At 44.4% G+C, this 22,650-nt stretch overlaps 1 protein-coding gene across 1 annotated transcript in view; it reads right to left on the bottom strand.

Moving 5' to 3' along the window:
- Window positions 1-10,702: 10,702 nt before the first annotated feature.
- LOC141094354 (uncharacterized) overlaps window positions 10,703-22,650 on the bottom strand; it is a 165,013-nt gene continuing 153,065 nt past the window's right edge. Inside the window, 1 exon segment of the mRNA XM_073580192.1 lies at window positions 10,703-12,958. Coding sequence (XP_073436293.1) covers window positions 11,888-12,958 — 1,071 coding nt within the window. The 3' untranslated portion in view covers window positions 10,703-11,887.

The raw sequence follows: 22,650 nt of genomic DNA, 5'->3' as shown, positions 1-22,650 counted from the left end.
TATACTGCCTGGTGCCGCACGCAGCCAAATGCAGAGGGGGGAAATGATCTTTATTCTTAGCAGTATGGTTATTTCAAAGTTTGCTCATTTCTGCATCAAGATACATGTTTATTCTTCCCAAGTGAGCTCATCCAACAAACATATCACATAAAGTAGGGTATCAATAATCAATTGTGTACAGAAGGTATAGAGAAACACCTTTGTACATAGAAGACCTTCATATGCTGCCATGTCACGTCTCACCATGACTACTCTGTAATGATCATGTACTGGCATGCTCCTGCACTGTCACTTTTCTAACCAGCCTTCCCAATACAGTCCATGGCTGCGCTGGTGGAGATGCTGCACTAAATTCACAGGGTCACTTAATTCATTGTGTAAGAGTCAAATTAGCCAATCTGTTATTACCAGAGATAAGTTGGTACCTGGTTTTGAGCAGATTATTACCGGACCCGACTTCTATATCCTTTCCTGATCGGCCTACATATTTCTTGTAGACCTCAAACCCGTCTGGCTTCTCACTTGAGTGTCCTTCCTTCCAGGACCGGTACGGCCACTAGAAACGCAACATATACACACACGTGGTCAAAATTATTGGTTCCCCTCGTTTAATGACAGAAAAACCCACAATGGTCACAGAAATAACTTCAATCTGACAAAAGTAATAAATCATAAATCTATGAACATGAACAAATGAAAGCCAGACATTGCTTTTCAACCATGTGTCCACAGAATTTTAACCCCTTCCTGACACGCGTTGTACATATGCTGCTCTACGGGAGGTGCGTTCCCGCAAAGCACAGTATATCTAAGGCGGCACGATCGCGCGGCCTCACACTGAGCACTGCGGTGATCGGGTGCGGGTGTCAGCTGTATGTGACAGCTGACACCCCGCAGTAATACCTACGATCAGTGCTAGCGCCAAACGTGGGTGTTTAATCCCTCTGATGCCGCTGTCAGTAGAGACCGCGGCAGAAAGAAGCATCACTCAGGGAGGGGGCTCCCTTCGCGCTTCCCTCTGAACAACGCGATGCACTCGCATTATCCTGAGGGTCTCCATGGAGACCCCCAGCACCAAGATGGCTGCGGGATCCTTCCGGGTCCTGCAGAGAGGCGGTTTGTGAGCGCCTGCTGAGAGCAAGCACCGGCAAGCCTCCGTCCCTGCCTGTCAGTTCACCGATCTGACTTTATATAGTGATGTCCCTTACTCGGACAACGTAAAAAAGCTAAAAAATATACAAAGTGTAAAAATATATATTTTTTAAGTTCCTAAAGAAAAAAAATGTATTTATTGGGAATTTATATTTTATGTAAATAAAAAATAATAAAAGTACACAAATTTGGTATCACCGCATCCGTAACGACCCGCTCTATAAAAAGTCCCACTAGTTAACCCCTTCAGTGCACACCGTAAACAAAACAAAAAAAAAAACGGAGGGAAAAAAACAATGCTTTATCATCGTACCGCCGAACAAAAAGTACAATAAAACGCGATCAAAAAGACAGATGTAAATAAAAATGGTACCGCTGCAAACGTCATCTTGTCCCGCAAAAAACAAGCCTCCATCTGCAGAAAAATAAACAAAAATAAGTAATAGCTCTCAGAATAAAGTGATGCAAAAATGATTATTTTTTCTGTTAAATAGTTTTTTATTGTGTAAAAGTGCCAAAACATAAAAAAAAAAAAAAATTTAGGCGCATGTGGGGAGCTCGACGACGGCGGTCACACAGCCCTGAGCTCCGCTCCCTGATGAGCTAAAAAATAGTCCCACTTACTGAACGGATCGCATCGGAGCTGTCATCAGTAGGTCCCCCATCTACCCGGAGACCTCGCGACCCAGGATGCCCAAGAAGGGAGGCCCCGTTAAGCCGGCAAGCCGCTCCATAGCGGACAAACTCACAGAAGGCAATAACATCAAAATGGCCGCCGCTACAGCAGCTACCTCCTCTCCAACAATGCAGGTACATACCGCTGCGGGGGGGATAACATCTCTCCTCTCAGGGGGGACGCTGTTGTCCCCACGGCAGCACTAATAAAAACACTGCAGGAGACCTTCAGATCTGAGCTCACTTCTGCCATGCAGAACGTCACCTCACAAATACAGGACATTATTCAGCGCACTTCTGCACTGGAGGAAAAAATGGATTCAGTGGCTGATGCCATGAGGGATGATCAGGAGATTATTAAGCAGCACATGGAACGTAAAAATGATCTGGAGCCGAAATGTGAGGACTTTGAAAACAGATCACGCAGAGACAATCTACGCATCCGTGGTCTCCCTGAAAACATTCTAGCCCTTAAAGATACAGCAACAGCTCTTTTCACTGCAGTGCTCCCACAGACTGATCCGGCTCTACTACATATAACCAGAATACATAGAACCCTGGGTAAGCCGAGATCAGATGACACCCCTAGAGATGTGGAGCTTAAACTGCATTATGAAGAAACCAGAGATTTAATTTTGGCTGCTGCACAAGATTCTTCAACCCTACCAGGCCTACCAGATTCGGTTCACCTCTTTGCAGACATTGCGCCTGCCACACTCTTCAGACGGCGAACCCTACGGCCAATTACCATGGCCCTGCAAGCAACACAAATAAAATACCGGTGGGGTTTCCCCTTCACCCTATCTTTCTCACACAATAATAAAACATTTGTATGCCGCTCCCTGGATGAAGGCAAAAACATTCTGGACCAAGCTGTCATCTCGATCCCAAACAATACCCATCCCTTACCGCAACGAAAGCCAAGACCAACCAGAGAGTGGAGAGAAATCCCCAGAACCAGAAGTCAGCACTCGAATATCACCTGAATAATTTTCAGTTTGCTAGACATCATCTTAAACATGTGCCTGGAGTTTGTGGCACGAAGTTGCAAAGTTCCAGAGTTTGGGGACGTTGATATTTAAAACCATTTTGGGTGCGCACCCTTTTCTTAATGAGTCACAGTTCAGTAATTTTGTTTACTATATCTTCTATACTAAGCGGGTTAAGTGGGATGAGAGTTTATGGGGTTCCTTCCTTTGTTTTTTTACGTACTTTTTCTATTGCTTATATTAAGACTCCACTAATGCGATCTGTGCATTATCGTCTATAATGCTCAATACCACTCAATTTTTCGTTATAATTACCTAGCCTAGAGCATCATGGATTTACAATATAAGCTGGGGTTTGGCTCTCAGGGTTTACTCATGTTGCCTAGTGTTAGTGATCTCTGGATCACCCCTTTAATATGGGTCTCCAGTTCACTATGTTTGATGGGGCAGGTTACCCTTTTGGATGTATTTATATGTTGTATGTTTTTTCTTTCCCTTCCCCCCTTTCCCCCTATTGTATACCCACAAAGATGTGTTTATTCTCAGTACTCTCATTGTCAGGGTCCTCGGAGCCTGGACCGGATCGTACCCGTGGACTTATGTGAATGTGTTGGGAACTAGAGATGAATTTGACGACAGCAGAATAGACCCTGTTGATCATATGTAAGTTTTAAATGAATAGTCTAAACTTGATATGCTTTCATTTCATCATTTAATTTGGTGTGGGGATCTCAATTTCACCCTGAACCCTACTCTGGATAGTAGTGCTTTGAAACGTTCTGACATTGCCAAAGCGGAAAGGAAAAAAATTTGACAACTTATGAAAGAGCACGGTCTAGCGCAGAGGTCCCCAACCTTCTGACCTTGAGAGCCACATTCGGCTCACGCCCCCCCTTACAATAGTGGAAACTAAAGCCCCCATTACAGGCATAATGGTAACCAAACATTTTCCACAGAAATCACCCCAAAGCAGTATATCAAGATCCAGGGCTTCCCACAAATACCCCCATTCAGTTCCCTCTCAACAAGCACTCCTAACACACTGTCACATCCAGCTTGAAGCACCTCCTCTGGCAGGTAGTATCATCCTGTCTCCAGTGTACCATACTTAAATTATCTCAAAACCCCTAAGACCAGTATATGTGTATCCAGATCTGCTTTTCTGTGCAGGGCTACTCACAAAATTCACCATTTTGAGATGTACTCTTCATACCCGTTTGCTAGATCTAGAGCTAATGCGCCAAACTGGCAGACAGCCACAATTCATGAGCCCACGAGCCACATGTGGCTCCCGAGCTACAGGTTGGGGACCCCTGGTCTAGCGGATATTTGGAGGGAACTGCACGGGAGGACTAAGGGGATACACATATTTCTCTCCAGCACACATGTTCACAAATTGATCTTCAGTTAACATAGGTCAATTCACTTCCAACAGTTCTATATACACGTCATGTATCTTCAGCATGGTCTGACCAAGACGCTACTATCTCGGCTTCTAAATTTGACATTATTACTTCTGGGTTATATAGATGGCGACTAGATGAATCCCTATTAACAGACCCTGTAACCCTTACTACTATCAAAGAAAATCTCTCCAAATACTGTGAAATCAATGACACAAAGTAATAGTCTGGTTGGCGCACAAAAAGTACATTACTAGATCTTTGATTAAACTTGCAGCCAACAAAGAAAAAGCCAGAACTGAACTCCAAACTAAATTAGAAAACAAACTTGAAAAACTAGAACTAGCAAACCAATTGTCCACATCTCTCTCCATCTCTCCAAATTCAGGAAATTAAGCTGCAGTTAGATGCCATTCTTACCACAAAAATGGAAAGACCAAAGCCTCTTTCTATAAATATGCCAACAAGCCATGTAGAATGCTAGCACGGAAACTACGAACGAGAGAATCGTTCAATACTATTGTCACGATCCATGCTGGATTGTGACAGATAAAAGCACATGTAACCTTTTTTTTCCTTTAAGCTGTTTGCTTAAAGTTAGTTTTGCCCCCGGTGGCCATTAGGGTCATTACACAGTGGTGTCTTTAGTTCTAGTTTTGCCCCCGGTGGCCATTAGGGTCATTACACAGTGGTGTCTTTAGTTCTAGTTTTGCCCCCGATGGTGGCTAGTATTATTACATGGGAATCTCTAGCAGGTGTGATTGCTCTGGCTCTCGCCTATAAAGGAAAGTCAGGTGGTCTCACTCACTGTTGGTGATATTGGTCATTTCCAAACATCCTTGGTGGAGCAAGGAGCTAGAGAAGAGTTCCTTGCAGCTCAGAGTCCTGGTGTGTATGGCGCAACAGTGTAGAGTTCCTTGCAGCTCTGACAGAGTTTTGGTGAAGTAGCAGCTATTCAGGAGGAAAGCTGCACTCAGGTGCTGGACTCTGTTGCTGGGAGCAATAGCAACAGAGCAAAGCTAAGTGGTTTTTCCCTGTTTGTAACTTTCTTTATGTGTGTTTTAGTGCAGTGGTGGGATTAGTTTCTGCACCGTCCAATTCATTAGAAAGGGTTAGGTGCAGGGCGAGCTATTGTTTTTAGGTATCCTGCTCGTCGCCAGGTGCAGAACCTGCCTAGGGACCGTCAGGAGTGTAGAGACACTGACTCAGGGGAGTGCAGGAGGTCTCCACATCCCCATTCGCTATTGCAGCGGCCTCCATTGTATCGGTTTCCCTGGTGTTTCCCTTATCTCTGTAAATTCGCCCTGCTGGAGGCGGTGTATCCAGATACACGTGTAACTATTGAAATTCACCTGCTGGAGGCGGTGTATCCGACTGCATGTTTCATTGTTTAAATTCGCCCTGCTGGAGGCGGTGTATCCAGGGTCACGGGTGTCATAGAAATTCACCCTGCTGGAGACAGAGTATCCAGTCACCCGTGACATCACAACTATCTTCTCTATAAGACTCGACAGGATGCGTGTCTGCTCACCCAGACACTATCTATAATATATTCCATAATTACTATCATAACCTCTACTCTGCACCACAGCCACTCCCCTCCTCAAATCATGCATAACTTCCTACATGATCTCCACCTCCCTAAAATCTCTGAATCCACGATCCAACAACTCTATTCAGATATTTCTGAAGAAGAGATAACATTGACCATCAAACATTTAAAAAAGGGAAAGGCTCCAGGCCCTGATGGCCTCACAGCAGTCTATTATAAAAAAAAATTTATCGAAACCCTCATACCCCACATAAGAAGTTTTTGTAATTCCCTTTTAAATGGCTACCAGATGCCTCCAGAGTTTTATGTGGCACACATCACCGTACTACCCAAACCTAAAAGCGATCATCTTCTGACAAAAAACTACAGACCTCTCTCTTTATTGAATGTAGACTTAAACATTTTCACATCAGTTATCACCAGTAGGCTAAATGGGCTATTGCCATCTCTTATTCACCATGATCAAGGAGGCTTCATACCTGCGAGGCAGGCACCAGCCAATATTAGATGAAATCTTAATATTATACACTCAGCAAACCTACGCCAAAAACAACTTCCATTACTAGTCCTAGATATTGAAAAGGCCTTTGATTCATTATCATAGCCATATTTGTTCTTAGTTCTCTCTAAATTTGGTCTCCTGTTATGAATGAGTCACTGAAGAGAAAAAAGCAAAACAAGCTAAGCCACAGAAAACCAGAGTGGTTGGTAACTATGCAGATTGCAGATCCCTGATCTTACCACACAACTAGCAGTAGCCGTGGAGCGTGCCTACGATGAACCTAGATGCCTCGTCACGGTCGGAGGACTACATAAGCCTGAAGCAAGAAAAGGAAAATGCCCCAGAGCAGACCCCAAAGGAATAGATAGCCCCCACACATGTATTGACGGTGAAACAAGATGAAGGCACAAACACAGGCAGGAAAATAGGCTGAGCAAATGATGGGGCCCAAACTAACTAGACAGGAAAGGAAAGGGAAGACACTGTCTGCAACCTGTAAAAAACAATGTCCAACACTTCTGATAGCAAAATTAACCCTGAAGTCACTAGACTTCTCCCACTATATCAGCACTCTGAAATATTCTGAGACAGAGCAAAAAGAGACCGAACTAGTAAGGGACAAAAAGCCAATTGGCAAAATACTGATAAATAAGAGTGGAAATTCAGCTCAGCCCCCACAAAAACCTGAATAGACCAACAAAATCAAGTGTGAACATTAGCAGAAAAACGTAGCTTTAGATGACTGGAACAGAGCTGAAAACCAAGAGCTGACAAGCCAGAAGGAATCACCAGCAACTGAATAGGGCGTCGGCTGCCTTAATTCCAATCCGAGAATCCTGATATCAATCGTCATCCTCATTCTCAGGTGGCAGATCTCCACCGATCAAACCAGCCGCACCACCTCCCGTCACCACCAGAGGGAGTCCAGAAGGGGAACTCACAACTGGTGAACCAGAGAATGAACTCACAACAGTCTCCCTCCCAAACTCATGTTTTAGATTATTATATGATTGTCCGACAGCATACCTAAAACTCCCTGCCACACGTCCAACTCCCATAAACATACGAGGTACTAGACAAGGTTGCCCATTATCCCCGGCCTTCTTTTCCTTGGCTATGGAACCCTGTGTTGAGTTCATTCTCCCCTTCACCTTTGATGTCTGATTAACTCCCTCTGCTGGTGAAGAGAGGTAGTGAAATTGATTGGGATGGGAAGAACCTGTCATCTGAACAGGCGGAGTGTGATTGGACATCTGGAATTTCTGAGTGGATATAAGGCAGCCGACACCATGCAGGGCTGCTGGTCATCCTTTCTGCTCTGAGCTCTTGCATCCAGTTTAGTTCCTGTCTACTAAAAGCTAAGTTTTTGCCCTGCTATTATTCCATGAGATTTTGTCTGGTTTCCTTAGTGTTTGTATTCAGCCAGTCCTGGTTGGGACTGGCTGAATTCCATTTTTGTCTCTGATCAGTTGATCTCTTTGCTCTGTTTTCAGAATATACCTGAGTGCTGATATAGTGATTTTGAAGTCTAGCGACTTCAGGGCCTTTTTCACTATCAGATGGTTGGGACATTTTTGGTAGGGTTTTTTGCGGATTGCAGCCAGCATCTTTTCTGTCCTGTCCTATCTAGTTAGTTGGGCCCCATCGTTTGCTCAGCCTGTCTTTCTGTCAGTGTTTGTGTTTTCATGTTTCTCACCGACAATACATGTTGGGGGCTGTCTATTGCTTTGGGGGTCTGCTCTGGGGCAGTTTAGATTTCTCCTTTCCTTCTTTAGGCTTATGTAGTTCTCCGGCTGTGACGAAGGGTCTAGGGCACCGTAGGAACCCCCCACGGCTACTTTGGACAATTTTCATTATAAAACACCGGTCAGACTTTTTCCTCACTCCCTTTTTGATAAAGCACACGCAAAACGCGCGTCAAGGGGTGGCACAAGGCTCCTGGGCACAAGAGTATTATCTATGGGTAAGCACTAATAAGCATGTTTTATGATAATATATGGTTGTCCTCTAATTAAACGCAGGGCTGTTTACTGATTGAGGGTTAATCCCCATTATATGAGATTTGATGCCTGCGGTTTTTTGAGGACGTATATACATATGTATTTTCTTCATATGCTATGAATGTGTGGGATGTTTACATCAGGATTGTAATACATTTATATGGCTTATGTGCAATATATTTTCTATATGCCCTGGACCCATGTAATGTAAGGAAAAAAATTTTTAGGGCTTTTTCACTTGTTTGCTACATATGTATAATAATTGATATAATAAAAGTGATACAATTTTTACTATTCTTTGTATGGAACTCCATTTTTTTTTTTGATGCATTGTATGGTTATCTGGAGTATACAATTTTAGTCCGCAGTTTATAGATTTTGGGGTTGACAATTTTTTGTCTTGATATTATTGATTTTTATCCATATTATATAGCCTATTTTTCTCTTGTTGGGAATTGTTATACTCTTCTAAGATCTGTAGCACCCTGACAAAGGTGTTTTGCTGCCCCCGGGGCCTCAACATTATGGTATCCTGGGCTTCCCCATCTAACACCATCAGGGCCACCTCTGCCTCTAGGTCAGGGGCAAGCGGATGCATCCTAAATAACCCACGCATACGCTCCATCCAATTCCACAGCACAGTATTGCTGCTGGAGAACCTGGGTAGATTGCTTAGCATAGCCCCCAAAGAAATACTGGGCCGGGGGCCCTCATTGTCCGCGCTCGGAGACTGCATCCTGCCGACTTCGCCAAATGTGGGGTTTACAGGTACGCAGGATGCAGTGATGAGTCGCGAGACAATTTGGTGCTTGCTATAGTAACGTTTAAAAGACTAGAGGGAACTTTCCTCAGTCACGGCCTGATTAACAAAAGGAGTACCACGGATTGCCCTCGCAGGGGCTCTATACAAGCAAACACAAACGGGTAGAACACGACTACTTCCGGCAGTAGCTGGTCACTATAGGGCCACGGTATGGCCAACTACGAGTCCTTAATTATATAGTCAACTTAGCCGTCCAGACGTCCCTCGCCATTCGGGATGGTGGTCTTTCGGCGTAGTAGTCGCTGGGTCCAGTTGCTGAGGTGTTGACGAATTCTTCGCACGCTCCGGCGCGCTGATGACACTGGAGCCCCACAGGCCCCGGCGGAGTCCTTGGACGAATGGGCCGCAGCCCCTGGACTGGTGCAAGCGGCGGCGATGCGGGGTGGCGGGTGATAGGCCACCTGTTTAACTAGCAGCTGCGATGGGGACTCCGCGGTGAGCAAAGGCCCCGGCCCTTGCCACAGACCGGAGCGGGACAATGGTGGTGGCCTACAGCACTGGATTGTCGCGGCCATGGGTGAGAGCAGGGCGGCTGCAGGTGGTGGGAGACAGGCCGCAGCCGCGAGCTGGGGCGAGGCGGCAGCAGCCACGAGCGACAACGGCAGGCTGCAGCCACGGGCTGAGGCGAGGCGGCAACGGCCGCGGGCTGAGGTAAGGCGGCAGCGGGTCTCGGACAGTCGTCCCGGCGCCGCCCCTCTGATGTCCTCTGTGAGCATCTCCCCTGGCACTGGTGAGTCGCTCTGGCTCTCAGTCGCTACCACGGTCTCCTGCTGCTTCTGCCCCGGTCTGCTGACTCATCGTCCCGGGAATTCCCCGCCTCCTTTATACTGGTCCCTCCCACAGTCCATCTGTCTGTCACAACGGTCCGTCCCCGAACTCTGTCCCCCGGGGACAGTTTCCCCCGGAACCTGACGGCTCCCTTAGTTCCGGCCCGGATACTCAACGGGGGCCGTTCCTCCCACACTATCACTGTGTAAAAATACACTGTTTGCACAAGTAACCTGTTTCTGTCTGTTCATTGCCCCACGCTATCAGAATCCTAGAGTTCCTACAATAGTATTACAGGATACTCCAGCCAAAAGAGGATTCTGCTGGGGCAATGTCAGAGTTACGGGCAGACAAGATGTTATCTATGATTAACTCCTTGCAACAGGAGGTGGGAGCTATACAAAGTAAACTTAGAGACTACGTTTTCAGCTGTACAATGTTTATATAGATTGCATTTTTTATCGCATGTTTTTCCATTTTTGTTCAGCAATATCATGATAAAAAAAGGCAAAAAGCTATGGTTTGTTTTTATGGAGTTCATTGAAAGGGACAGTGGGACAGTTTTATAGGTCGGGTCGTTCTAGAAGGGGTGACACCAAAGATGTGTACTTTTTATTTTAACCCCTTAGTGACAGGGCCAATTTTATAAATTCTAAGCAATGTCACTTTATATGGTGATAACTCTGGAACGTTTCAACAAATCCCATTGATTTTGAGACTGTTTGTTCGTGGCACATTATAATTTATGATAATGGCAAATTTAGGTTGATATGTTTTGTGTTTATTTATAAAAAAAAAAAAAAATCAGAAACTTGACAAAAATCTAAACAAATTGCAATTTTCAAACTTTGAATGATTATCCCTTTAATCCAGATAGTCATACCACACAAAAACATTAATAAATAACATTTCCCACATGTCTGCCTTACATCAGAACCATTTTTAAAATGCTAATTTATTTTGTTAGTCTTTTAGGAGGTTTAAAAATGTAGCAGTACTTTTTCATTTTTTCAAGGAAATTTACACAATTTATTTTTTTCAGGGAGCTATTCAGGTTTGGAGTAACTTTGGGGGTGCTATATATTGAAAACCCCAAACATGATACCATTTTAAAAACAGCACCTCCTGCCACATTGAAAACTTCCGTCAGATAGTTTATTAACCCTTCAGGTGATTTTCAGGAATTAATGCAAAGTGGTATAGCAGCAATGAAAAAGTGTTTGTTTACCATCTAAATGTCGCTGACTTCTGAACCGCTCGCTATAGCCGGGAGACTCTAAGGCCGCTATTTGGCCATGAACTGCTATGGCAAACATCAGGACCACACAATCATGATCTTGGTGTGTCAATTGATGTAGTCACTTTTGACAGCAACAAGTAAGGGGTTAAACAGATATGGACTGTGTCAACACTGATCGTTTGTGATACAGCAAGTTGTCAGCTATAATGTACAGTTGACAGCTGCTGGATTGTCTCCTGTATGGGGATGCTATTCTATTATATCTCAGGTCAGTAAAAAGACGTATTGGCGGTCATTAAGGGGTTAAACAAATATATTTATTGGATTAATGGTTTCTTTTTTTTGTACTTTAAATAAATATTTTTACAATTTTTTTTATCTTTTTTACTCTTGTACACTATCCCCGGATAAGACATCAACTGTATAATGACAGAGCGTTGACCTAGCTGATCACAGCGCCATATCTATACCGCAGTGTGCGGGAACACAGCTCCTACTGCGCCATATATACAGCGCAAGTCGGGAATGGGTTAAACGATGCTGTCTATGAATGGACAATGAGCCAAGCTGTGCCCTTTCAAATAGGAGATATTCCTTCTAGTACAGACCATTTGCTATCCCCCCTGTAAGCTGAGAATCCAGGAGCTAAGGTGCCAGGATTGACACCTACCTCCAGCAAAAGCCCCTTAGTGCTTACAATGTTTCACGCCTTTGTCAACTAAATGTAACTCTACTGCCTTATTAATAGCCCTTATTTATTTCCTTCACACTCTACATGAGATTTTAGATGAAGAGGAATCCCAAAAATAACATTTCCCACATTTTGAACATAAAAAATGGTTTCTACCCTGTATGAGTTCTCTGATGTGCAACAAGATTAGAACTCGAACTAAAACATTTCCCACATTCTGGACATGAATACGGCTTCTCCCCTGTGTGAATTCTCTGATGTGTAATAAGATCTTGTCTCTGGGTAAAACATTTCCCACAATCTGGACATGAATATGGCTTCTCTCCTGTGTGAATTCTGTAATGTTTAAGCAAATTTGACTTCTGGTTAAAACATTTCCCACATTCTGAACATGAAAATGGCTTTACTCCTGTGTGGATTTTTTGATGTTTAAGAAGAAGTGATCTATAGATAAAACATTTCCCACATTCTGGACATGAATATGGCTTTTCTCCTGTGTGTTTTCTTTGATGTTTAAGAAGATCTGATCTCTGGGTAAAACATTTCCCACATTCTGGACATGAATATGGCTTCTCTACTGTGTGGATTCTTTGATGTTTAAGAAGATCTGATCTCTGGGTAAAACACTTCCCACATTCTGGACATGAATATGGCTTCTCCCCTGTGTGTCTTCTGTAATGTGTAACCAAATTTGACTTACGGTTAAAACATTTCCCACATTCTGAACATGAAAATGGCTTCTGTCCTGTGTGATTTCTGTAATGTGTAACCAAATTTGACTTACGGTTAAAACATTTCCCACATTCTGAACATGAAAATGGCTTCTGTCCTGTGTGACTTCTGTAATGTGTAAGCAAAATTGACTTACGGTTAAAACATTTCCCACATTCTGAACATGAAAATGGCTTTTCTCCTGTGTGACTTCTCTGATGTCTAAGAAGTGTTGATTTAACCATGAAACATTTCCCACATTCTGAACATGAAAATGGCTTTTCTCCTGTGTGACTTCTCTGATGTCTAAGAAGTGCTGATTTAACCATGAAACATTTCCCACATTCCGAACAGGAAAATGGCTTTTCTCCTGTGTGACTTCTCTTATGTGTAAGCAATTGTGATTTACATTTAAAATATTTCCCACATTCTGAACAGGAAAATGGTTTCTTCTCTGTGGGAATTATATGATGTTCAACATCACATTTGCGGCTTTCATTTTGCTTAACAGTCTTTGATGAATCCAAATAGGTGACTGATTGAAAAGGCTCCGATGACTGATTTTTGCTCTGAAGGGCTGGAGGTATAGCTGGAATAATGGCATGCTTTTCATAGGTATCTGGTTTGACACCACAGTCATCTGCCAAGAATGAATCGGATATTATTACTTTTCAATATCAATGCCTTATATTTTACAAAATTTCTATATACATAAATTCTATACAACTCAAAGTATAGTGAAACTATGCCCTCAGACAGTGGTGAGCCACCTGTTCACAAATCCCATGGTACTGAACCTCTAAAGTACAATCGACAAACATAATACACAAACGCAGAAAAGTTTGAAGCAATAAAGGGAGGATTAAAAATGAGCTTTGTTACATTACAACCTATAGCAACAGATAAAAATATACACGATAAAAACATGTAAGATTCTTAAAGGGTTATTCCCATCTCTGATCATCCATCCCCATATGTAGTATGTGTAATAATAATATTGGGAAATATGTAATACAGTTCTCCTGACTCGCTATGTTGCTCACCCTATGTGCAGAGCATTGCATTAGCTTAGGTATCCATGGTTGCTACCACTGATATAGTGACTGTTAGTTGCTAGTGGTCATAACCATGGATACCTAAAGCTACTGAAATGCCCTGGACATGGGGTCAGAGACAGAGAATCAGGAAAACTATATCACATTTCTAATTGGAGGTATTTGCTCTTATTATTACACCTACTATATTGAAGACAGCTCACATCATTGTACCCTGCTCTGCCTGTGATCATCGGAACCAGGGAACAATGTTGAGAGTTGTATTCAAGCCCTGCTGTATCTATAGGGTAAAATTAAGTCTAAAATAAATAATAAAAAAAAAAAAAAAAAAAATCACATTATACTCACCTTAACACCTAATCCAGTGAAGCCATGGTCACCTGTAAAGAAACATAAATGAAAAAAGAATATCACTCACCTGTCCAAAGTTGAAAAAATCCAAAGTGTCCCATGCCGTAATCCATCTGTGGAAAAGGTGCATAGCAGAATAAACGGTGACCTGAGCTAACCACTCACGTTGAAAATCTGGGTAGAACGGCTCGTTCACACCCTGATTTTTCAAGGTGAACTGCGCTGATCTCACTGAGGTCATCACAGTTCATAGGCCCGCTCTTGCTGCAGGGAGTCATTTTCCCCTGCTCTTCAGCAGGAGTGGTTGCCTCATAAACCTCCATCAAAGTCCTTTGCACCCAAAAGCACTACAAAAATTGGCTGGTGACTAGCTTATCCAACCTTTATCCACCCCCAATTCCTCAAGATAGATGGACCATCATTGTAAATAAGCCCCTGTACTTTGTGTCACTCCCTCCACATTGTAGAGTGTAAGCTCATACGGGCAGGGTCATCAATATCTTGGCATTAATTATTACATTATCGTAAACTTTGTTAGGACTGTTTAATTGTAAAGCGCTGCAGAGTATGTTGCTGCTATAGAAGTAAAGATTATTATTATTATTATTATGAGCACGTCGGACAGATTGATTACAGCGTTGGTGTGACGGGGTATACGACAGAGCGAGAAGGGACAAAAGGCCGAGGGACGTTCCAACGAGATTTATTAAGGCAGGAAGCATACAAATCAAATATCCATAATGTCCTTAGAGTCCATGAGAAGTCCACAATAAGTCCGCACAATGGAAACAAATCCGGGCACCTCACGATAGTCCTTGTGCCGGGTTCGATAACAATAATCCTTGCAATAGTCCACAGGATTCCACACAATCCCACGGACGTCACGCGCTGGCCTCAACTGAGTTCGTGACTGCTTCCAGGTCCGCACTCAAATCACACTGAACTTAAAAAAGAATGTATTGTCAGAGCTCCTGGGATCAACCCATCTGAAGGGGGTAGGGGTCACACCTACTATTCAATGGTTTCGTCCATCAGAAGATTCTAGAAATGTAAGGGCTCCACTTAGCCTACAATACACATCCTACAATACACATTTTAAAAAAGACATCAACAAACTGGAGCAAGTTCAGAAAAGAGCGACCAGAATGGTGACCGGTCTGCAAACCCTGTCTTATGAGGAAAGGTTGCAGGATTTGGGAATGTTTAGTTTGCAAAAGAGAAGACTGAGAGGAGACTTAATAGCTGTCTACAAATATCTAAAGGGCTGTCACGTTGTAGAAGGATCAACTTTATTCTCATTTGCACAAGGAAAGACTAGAAGCAATGGGATGAAACTGAATGGGAGGAGACACAGATTAGATATTAGAAAAAACTTTTTGACAGTTAGAGTGATCAATGAGTGGAACAGGCTGCCACGAGAAGTGGTGAGTTCTCCTTCAATGGAAGTCTTCAAACAGAGGCTGGACAGACATCTGACTGGGATGATTTAGCGAATCCTGCTTTGAGCAGGGGGTTGGACCAGATGGCCCAGGAGGTCCCTTCCAACTCTACGATTCTATGATCCTGTAGACTATCTTCTGCTTAGGAAAACAATAGCCAAAGCTGTTGACATAAGCCTAAATTAGATTATGGTCCAGGTACATCACAAGACATTGCAAAGTATTGGGGGAAGGAGACATGGTTAATTTACAGCAAATACAAAATACTGGACAAGGCAAAACTACAAATCATGACAATCCCTTCCCCTCACCATTTGTGTACGTACTAGGGACCTCTACAGGTCGCTTGTTAAGTACACACAGGCATGGCTGACTAGACTCAGGGCTCCTCCTGCCTGGACAGTCCATCTGCATTTTGGTGTTGGCTGCCTCTTCTATACTGTATGGTAAAGTTATAGGGCTGCAGAGCCAGGCTCCATCGTAGTAAGCGTCCATTGTCCCCAGAGACTCGGTTCAGCCAGGTGAGGGGATTGTGATCAGTAATGACAGTGAATTCTCGTCCATACAGATACGGCCTTAGTTTCCTAAGGGCCCACACTACAGCCAGACATTCTTTTTCAACAGTTGCATAGGTCACTTCTCGGTCCAGCAGTTTCCTGCTAATGTAGGCGATGGGGTGTTCGTCCCCAGCTGCATTCACCTGGCTGAGGACAGCTCCCAGTCCATAAGCAGAGGCGTCCGTCTGCACAATGAATCTCCCCTTGTAATCTGGAGCAGCCAGAACAGGGTCGCAGACCAGGGCGTCTTTCAGCCGGTTAAAAGCCTCATCACAGGCTGGAGTCCAGATCACCAGCCGGGGCATCGTTTTCTTGGTCAGGTCGGTAAGAGGCTTGGCCACAGTGCTGAAATGAGAAACAAATTTTCAGTAATAACTGGCAGTGCCCAAAAAAGCCATAACTTGTTTCTTAGTTTGGGGTACAAGCCAGTCTCTAATAGCCTGGATTTTGGCAGGTTCAGGACGGAGCTTCCCTCCTCCTACTCTATGCCCTAGGTACTGGACTTCACCCATCCCCAATTGGCATTTATCGGGTCGAATGGTTAGGCCGGCTGCAAGAATCAGGTCAATAATAGCTACTTGATTCAGATGTTCCTCCCACGTCTGGCTGAAGATGGCGATATCATCCAAGTAGGCACAAGCAAAGTCACCACATCCCTGGAGGATCGGGTCCACCATTCTCTGGAAGGTTGCCGGGGCATTCTTCATTCCAAAAGGCATGCTTAGAAATTCATACAGACCAAAGGGGGTTATAAAAGCGGACCGTTCTCTCCCTTCCTCCGTGAGAGGGATTTGCCAGTATCCCTTACTGTGATCCAAGGTAGTGACATATTGGGACCCAGCCAGTCGGTCTAGAAGTTCGTCAATATGGGGCATTGGGTAAGGATCGCTGACGGTATGGTTGTTTAGTCGTCGATAATCCACACAAAATCGAGTACGCCCATCCTTCTTGGGTACTAACACCACAGGAGAGGCCCAAGGGCTATGGGAGGCATGGATTACCCCAAGCTGTAACATCTCCTCCAGTTCGTGCTGCATGGTGTTTCGAACAGATTCAGGTACCCGGTAAGGAGCCTGTTGTATGGGACAGATACCCTGAGTGTCCACATGATGTTGGGTGACGGTGGTTCGACCTGGTTGGGATGAGAAAGCAGCCCGTCTCTGTTGAAGCACTCCCAGCATCTGGTCTTTCTGCAAGGAATCCAGGTGATCTCCCAGAGGAACCTGTTCCACAGTGGATGAGGCTCTCGCTGCTTCCACGAGATCAGGTAGGGAGTCCTCATCCTCTTGGCCGTCCTCTGAAGCTTGCCGACAGCTTGCCATCATTGGAAGGTTCCGGTCATGGTACTCCTTAATCATATTCACATGGACAGTTCTTTGCCTTAGCCCCTGATCATCTAAAGCAAGAAGATAATTGGTATCATTTAGTTTTCCGAGAACCCAGAAGGGACCCTCCCATGTTGTCTGCAGTTTATTCTGCCGGTGAGGAACAATCATTAAGACCTGTTGTCCTTCTACAAACTCCCAATAGCGTGCTTTACAGTCATACCATGTCTTCTGTCTGGTTTGAGCCATACGCACATGACTCTGGGCTAAACTAGCGAGTTGAGCCAGGGTTTCTAGCAGCTTTAGGACATAAGGGACAACAGGGGCTCCTGTATCTTCAACTTGTCCCTCCCAATATTCTTTTAGCAGGGTTAAGGGTCCTCAGACCTTTCTTCCATAGAGTAGTTCAAAGGGGGAAAACCCGGTGGACTCCTGGGGAACTTCCCGATAGGCAAACAAGAGATGGGGTAGGTACTTCTCCCAGTTTGAATCTGTCAGTGAAGGCCTTCAGCATATTCATCAGAGTGCCATTGAATCGTTCACAAAGTCCATTTGTTTGGGGATGATACGGGGTCGTTCGGATCGCTCGTACTCCACAGGTGCGCCACAGACACTGGACCAGCTCCGATATGAACTGGGAGCCTTGGTCTGACGAGATCTCACTGGGGAATCCTACTCTGGTGAAAATGGTAACCAGGGCCTCGGCCACCTTGGCTGCAGAAATACTTGACAAGGCCACAGCTTTTGGATATCGGGTGGTATAGTCCACACCAGTGAGAATGTACTGCTTTCCAGATTTACTTGGTTTAGCCAGAGGTTCAATGATATCGACAGCTACTCTTTGAAAGGGTTCTTCTATTATAGGGAGCGGTTGCAGGGGTGCCTTTGGGTGATCTCCGGGTCGCCCTCTAAGCTGACATATGACTTCTGGTTACCGCACCGACAAAGTGGCAATGAAGATTTCCCACATCATTTCCTAGAAGAACGTCTGCAGGGAGGCTGCTCATCACACCGACCAAGCATTATTTTGCCCCAAAGCCATAATCCAGGGTCACACTCGCTCTTGGAGTATATCTCTGGGTACCTCCAGCCAATTAAATGGCAATTCCTTGTCCCTTTTGAATTGCTTCTGGTTGAATTACTCGGGGATCGGCTATGGTGAGAAAAGCCCCAGTGTCACGGAAGCCAAACAACTTTTTGGCCATCCAGAATGACCTCCTGAAGATGTTTGTGCTGAAGATCAGAAGAACAGGTGGCTGGGGCTCACACCCCATAGACTCTGGGTAGGGGAGCCAGGATATCAGAGTCACTTGGCAAGTCATCAGGGACTGAATCCAGCTCTTCTCCTGGTGAGGGTGTCTGTAGATAATTAACAGGCAAAGGCGGTCTGTAGCTGTCCTGCCTCCGAACACCGGGACATTGGAATTGCAGATGCCCAGGCTGCCCACATCTATAACATCTGCGCTCTGGGATTCTTCCTCCACGTCGTAGTCCCTAAGGTGGAGCGGGAGTAATGTGAGGCACAGTCACCCAAAGGTCACCATGAGTTGATGGTCTAGTGGGATGGTGAATATTGGAGGCCGAAGGACCAGGGGCCGCCAGCGTTGGGGGGCTGGTAGTTTTTTTCTCAGTGAGTAGTAGTTTTTTCCACTGAGGCTTGATGGTGAGAGCCTCATCAGCTAGAGCTGCAGCTTCCTCCACGCACCCATTCCCGGACCTCATTGGGGCACTTGAAGTAAAACTGCTCTTTTAGGATGACTTGGAGGAAAGTCTCCCAAGTTAAGGCCTCCTCTCCCTCCAGCCAGCGATGACATATTTGTTTGAGTCTGTGGGCATACATCTTGAAGGACACTTCCTCATCACAGGCTAAAGTACGGAACTGGGTCCTGTAAGTGTCTGGGGTCACAGCATAATGTTCTAGAATAGTCTGTTTAATCTCCGCATACTCTCAGTTCCACCGAGGGTCCATAGCTCTATAGGCTGCGGCAGCTCCACCCTCTAAGAGCCCCACCAGATGTCGGACTCGCTCCCTTTCCGGGACTTCCATTAATCGACACTGATGCTCAAAGTCTTGGAAGAAGCCCTCAATGTCACTTGAAGCCTCATTAAACAGCTTGAAGTCTTTGCGGGACACTCTGGGGAGTTCCCTCATGGTGGGTGCTCGGGTTAGTCTGTCTGGAGCTTCTAGCTGCTTCCACAGCGAGCTGCCTCTCCAGCAATGCCCTCTCTTGAGCTCTATGAATGGCCTCCCTCTTATCTTCTATGGTAGCCTCTTCTCCCAGCAATGCCAACTCCTCCTCATACCACACAACCCACTAACTTTTTTGGGTATTTACCTCCGGCTGCAGTCTTTCCTCCGTTTGCTGTGGGGATCCTTTCTCAGCGTTATCTTGCAGGCGAACTCCTTCCAAAGCCTCAATCAGCTGCTCCTTGGAGAGTCCCTTGTAGCTGACTCCCAGTTCACGGGCCTTTGTTAGTAGGTTCACCGCAGTCCAGTTCTTGTACTCTGCGGTGCTGGTTCCAGATGTTGATGGGCCGTTGTCCTCCATTCCTTCTGCACTGATCCCAGCGCTGCCAACCAGTTTGTGACGGGGTATACGACAGAGCGAGAAGGGACAACAGGCCGAGGGACGTTCCAACGAGATTTATTAAGGCAGGAAGCATACAAATCAAATATCTATAATGTCCTTAGAGTCCATGAGAAGTCCACAATAAGTCTGCACAATGGAAACAAATCCGGGCACCTCACGATAGTCCTTGTGCCGGGTTCGATAACAATAATCCTTGCAATAGTCCACAGGATTCCACACAATCCCACGGACGTCACGCGCTGGCCTCAACTCAGTTCGTGACTCCTTCCAGGTCTGCACTCAAATGACACTGAACCTAAAAAAAGAATGTATTGTCAAAGCTCCTGGGATCAGCCCATCTGAAGGGGGTAGGGGTCACACCTACTGTTCAGTGGTTTGGTCCATCAGAATATTCTAGAAATGTAAGGGCTCCACTTAGCCTACAAAACACATCCTGTAGACTATCTTCTGCTTAGGAAAACAATAGCCAAAGCTGTTGACATAAGCCTAAATTAGATTATGGTCCAGGTACATCACAAAACATTGCAAAGTATTGGGGGAAGGAGACATGGTTAATTTCCAGCAAATACAAAATACAGGACAAGGCAAAATTACAAATCATGACAAGCGGTAACTATTCATTCAATTTTGGACAGGAAAGATATATTGTTGTCTTATTTTTGCTTGTGTACAGGTGACAATGGCTTCAGGGGATTAGGATTTGAGGGCTTGCACCCATTACCATGAAAAAAAAAGTTCTGATTTCGGTCTAGAAAAGTAGGACTAATGTAATAAACCGTGCCACGCAATTTTCATGCGAGTAGAATCCGATTTTTCACACCTAGCATCCGACTGACATCCGAATGCCATGTAATTGCAATACGATTGTAACATGAACTTTGACATAGTGAATTACTCTGTCATTTACACATATTTTTCCAAGGAAATATACTTCAATAAACACATATACTGTATATATTTCATGAAAGCCGGCAATTCATCTGCCGCGTACAGCAGAATCACAGCGTGACGCAACCGAATAGAACAGATAGATTACAAACAATATATACAGGGTGGGCCACTTATATGGATACACCTAAATAAGATGGGAATGGTTGGTGATATCAACTTTCTGCTTGTGGTACATTAGTATATGGGAGGGGAAACACTTTTCAAGATGGGTGGTGACCATAGCAGCCATTTTGAAGGTGGTCATTTTGGATCCAACTTTATAAATGGCCCACCCAGGTGGATCCATCTAAATGGCCCACCCTGTATAGATAGAATAGATATAAAGATGTCAGTCAAACATATAATTAGCACAGTATGTGTGCAGCTTAGTGTACATGTATTTAATTAAATTTTTATGAATAAAAATTGCATGGGCTTAATTTTCATAACCAGCAGAGGTAAAGCAGATGGCTGTGGGCTGATGTTTATAGCCTGGGAAGGGGGTAATACCCATGGAGCTTCCCAGGCTATTAATATCAGCTCTCAGTTGTATACTTAGCCTTTACTGGTTCTTAAAATGGGGGCCAGCTCAAAATAAAAATTGCCAAAGTTCCCCTATAGTTATTAACTAGCAAAGGCTTGGCAGACAACTGCGGGCTGATATTAAGAGCCTACAAAGGGAACATGTACATTGGCCCCATTCCAGACTAAAAATATCAGCTCTCAGCCGCACCAAAAATGCAGCATATATAAGATGTACCAGTTCTGGCACTTAGCCTTGTGCTTCCCACTTGCCCTGGTGCGTGCCAGACAAAATTGTTGGCACTTTGCCAAAATTTGCTTTCGGCATGTTTCAGCTCTTTCCAAAGATGCTCAATAGGCTTTAGATCAGGGCTCATAGAAGACCACTTTAGAATAGTCCAATGTATTCCTCTTAGCCATTCTTGGGTGTTTTTAGCTGTATGTTTTGGGTCATTATCCTGTTGCAAGATTTTTTCATCAATTTTCCTCCTGCGGCCACATCCAGGGAGGTTGGCTACAGTCCCATGGATCTTAAATTTCTGAATAATATGGGCAACTGTAATCACAGGAACATCAAGCTACTTGGAGATGGTCTTATAACCTTTACCTTTAACACGTTTGCCTATAATGTTCTTTCTAATCTCCTGAGACAAATCTTTCCTTCGCTTCCTCCTGTTTAAGTTGAGTGTGATACACACCATATCACAAAACAGCACAGTCAGTATCTGTAGCCCTCTATACAGGCCACACACTGATTCCAAGATTGTAGACACCTGTGATGCTACTTAGTGGACACAGTCATTTAACATGCCTCTTGTCACATAATTTCATGAGTTTTATTTTTTAAATAGTCTATGGAAGCATGGTTGAAAAGCAATGTCTGACTTTCATTTGTTCATTTTCATTGATTTTTTTTTTTATCTGTTATTACTTTTGTCAGATTCAAGATATTTCCGTCACCATTGTGGGTTTTTCTTTCATTAAACGAGGGGTACAAAAATTTTGACCACGTGTGTAATTACAGTAGAATCTGTGACTTCTCTGCATTTAGTGGTCACTACTCACCTGGGTAGTCATATGTAGGAATCTCCTCTTTACACCGCTCATCACCCCTCACATATGTCTCTGTAGTATTGATATGCGTCAGATCTTGACCCTGAAACAAATATTGTAAAAGTCACAGACAGATGGAGAAGTCCCATCTATGATTAGCTCTAATCCTGCCATCTCCACTGCTCTCATTACACAAGTGTAGAACATATAATACTGGTGGATAAAACAAGACTGAGCACAAGACCTTCACAGCCGTCTACACATCATAGTGGAGATCTCCTGACCCCTTCTCTCCATCTACCTGATGATCCTGAGGAACAT

Source organism: Dendrobates tinctorius, unplaced genomic scaffold (assembly GCF_039654945.1).
Source record: "Dendrobates tinctorius isolate UK_male_01 unplaced genomic scaffold, ASM3965494v1 ptg000063l, whole genome shotgun sequence".
Classification (NCBI taxonomy): Eukaryota; Metazoa; Chordata; class Amphibia; order Anura; family Dendrobatidae; genus Dendrobates; species Dendrobates tinctorius.
Note: the sequence above shows the minus strand (reverse complement) of the source record. Positions and strands in the feature narration are given on the sequence as shown.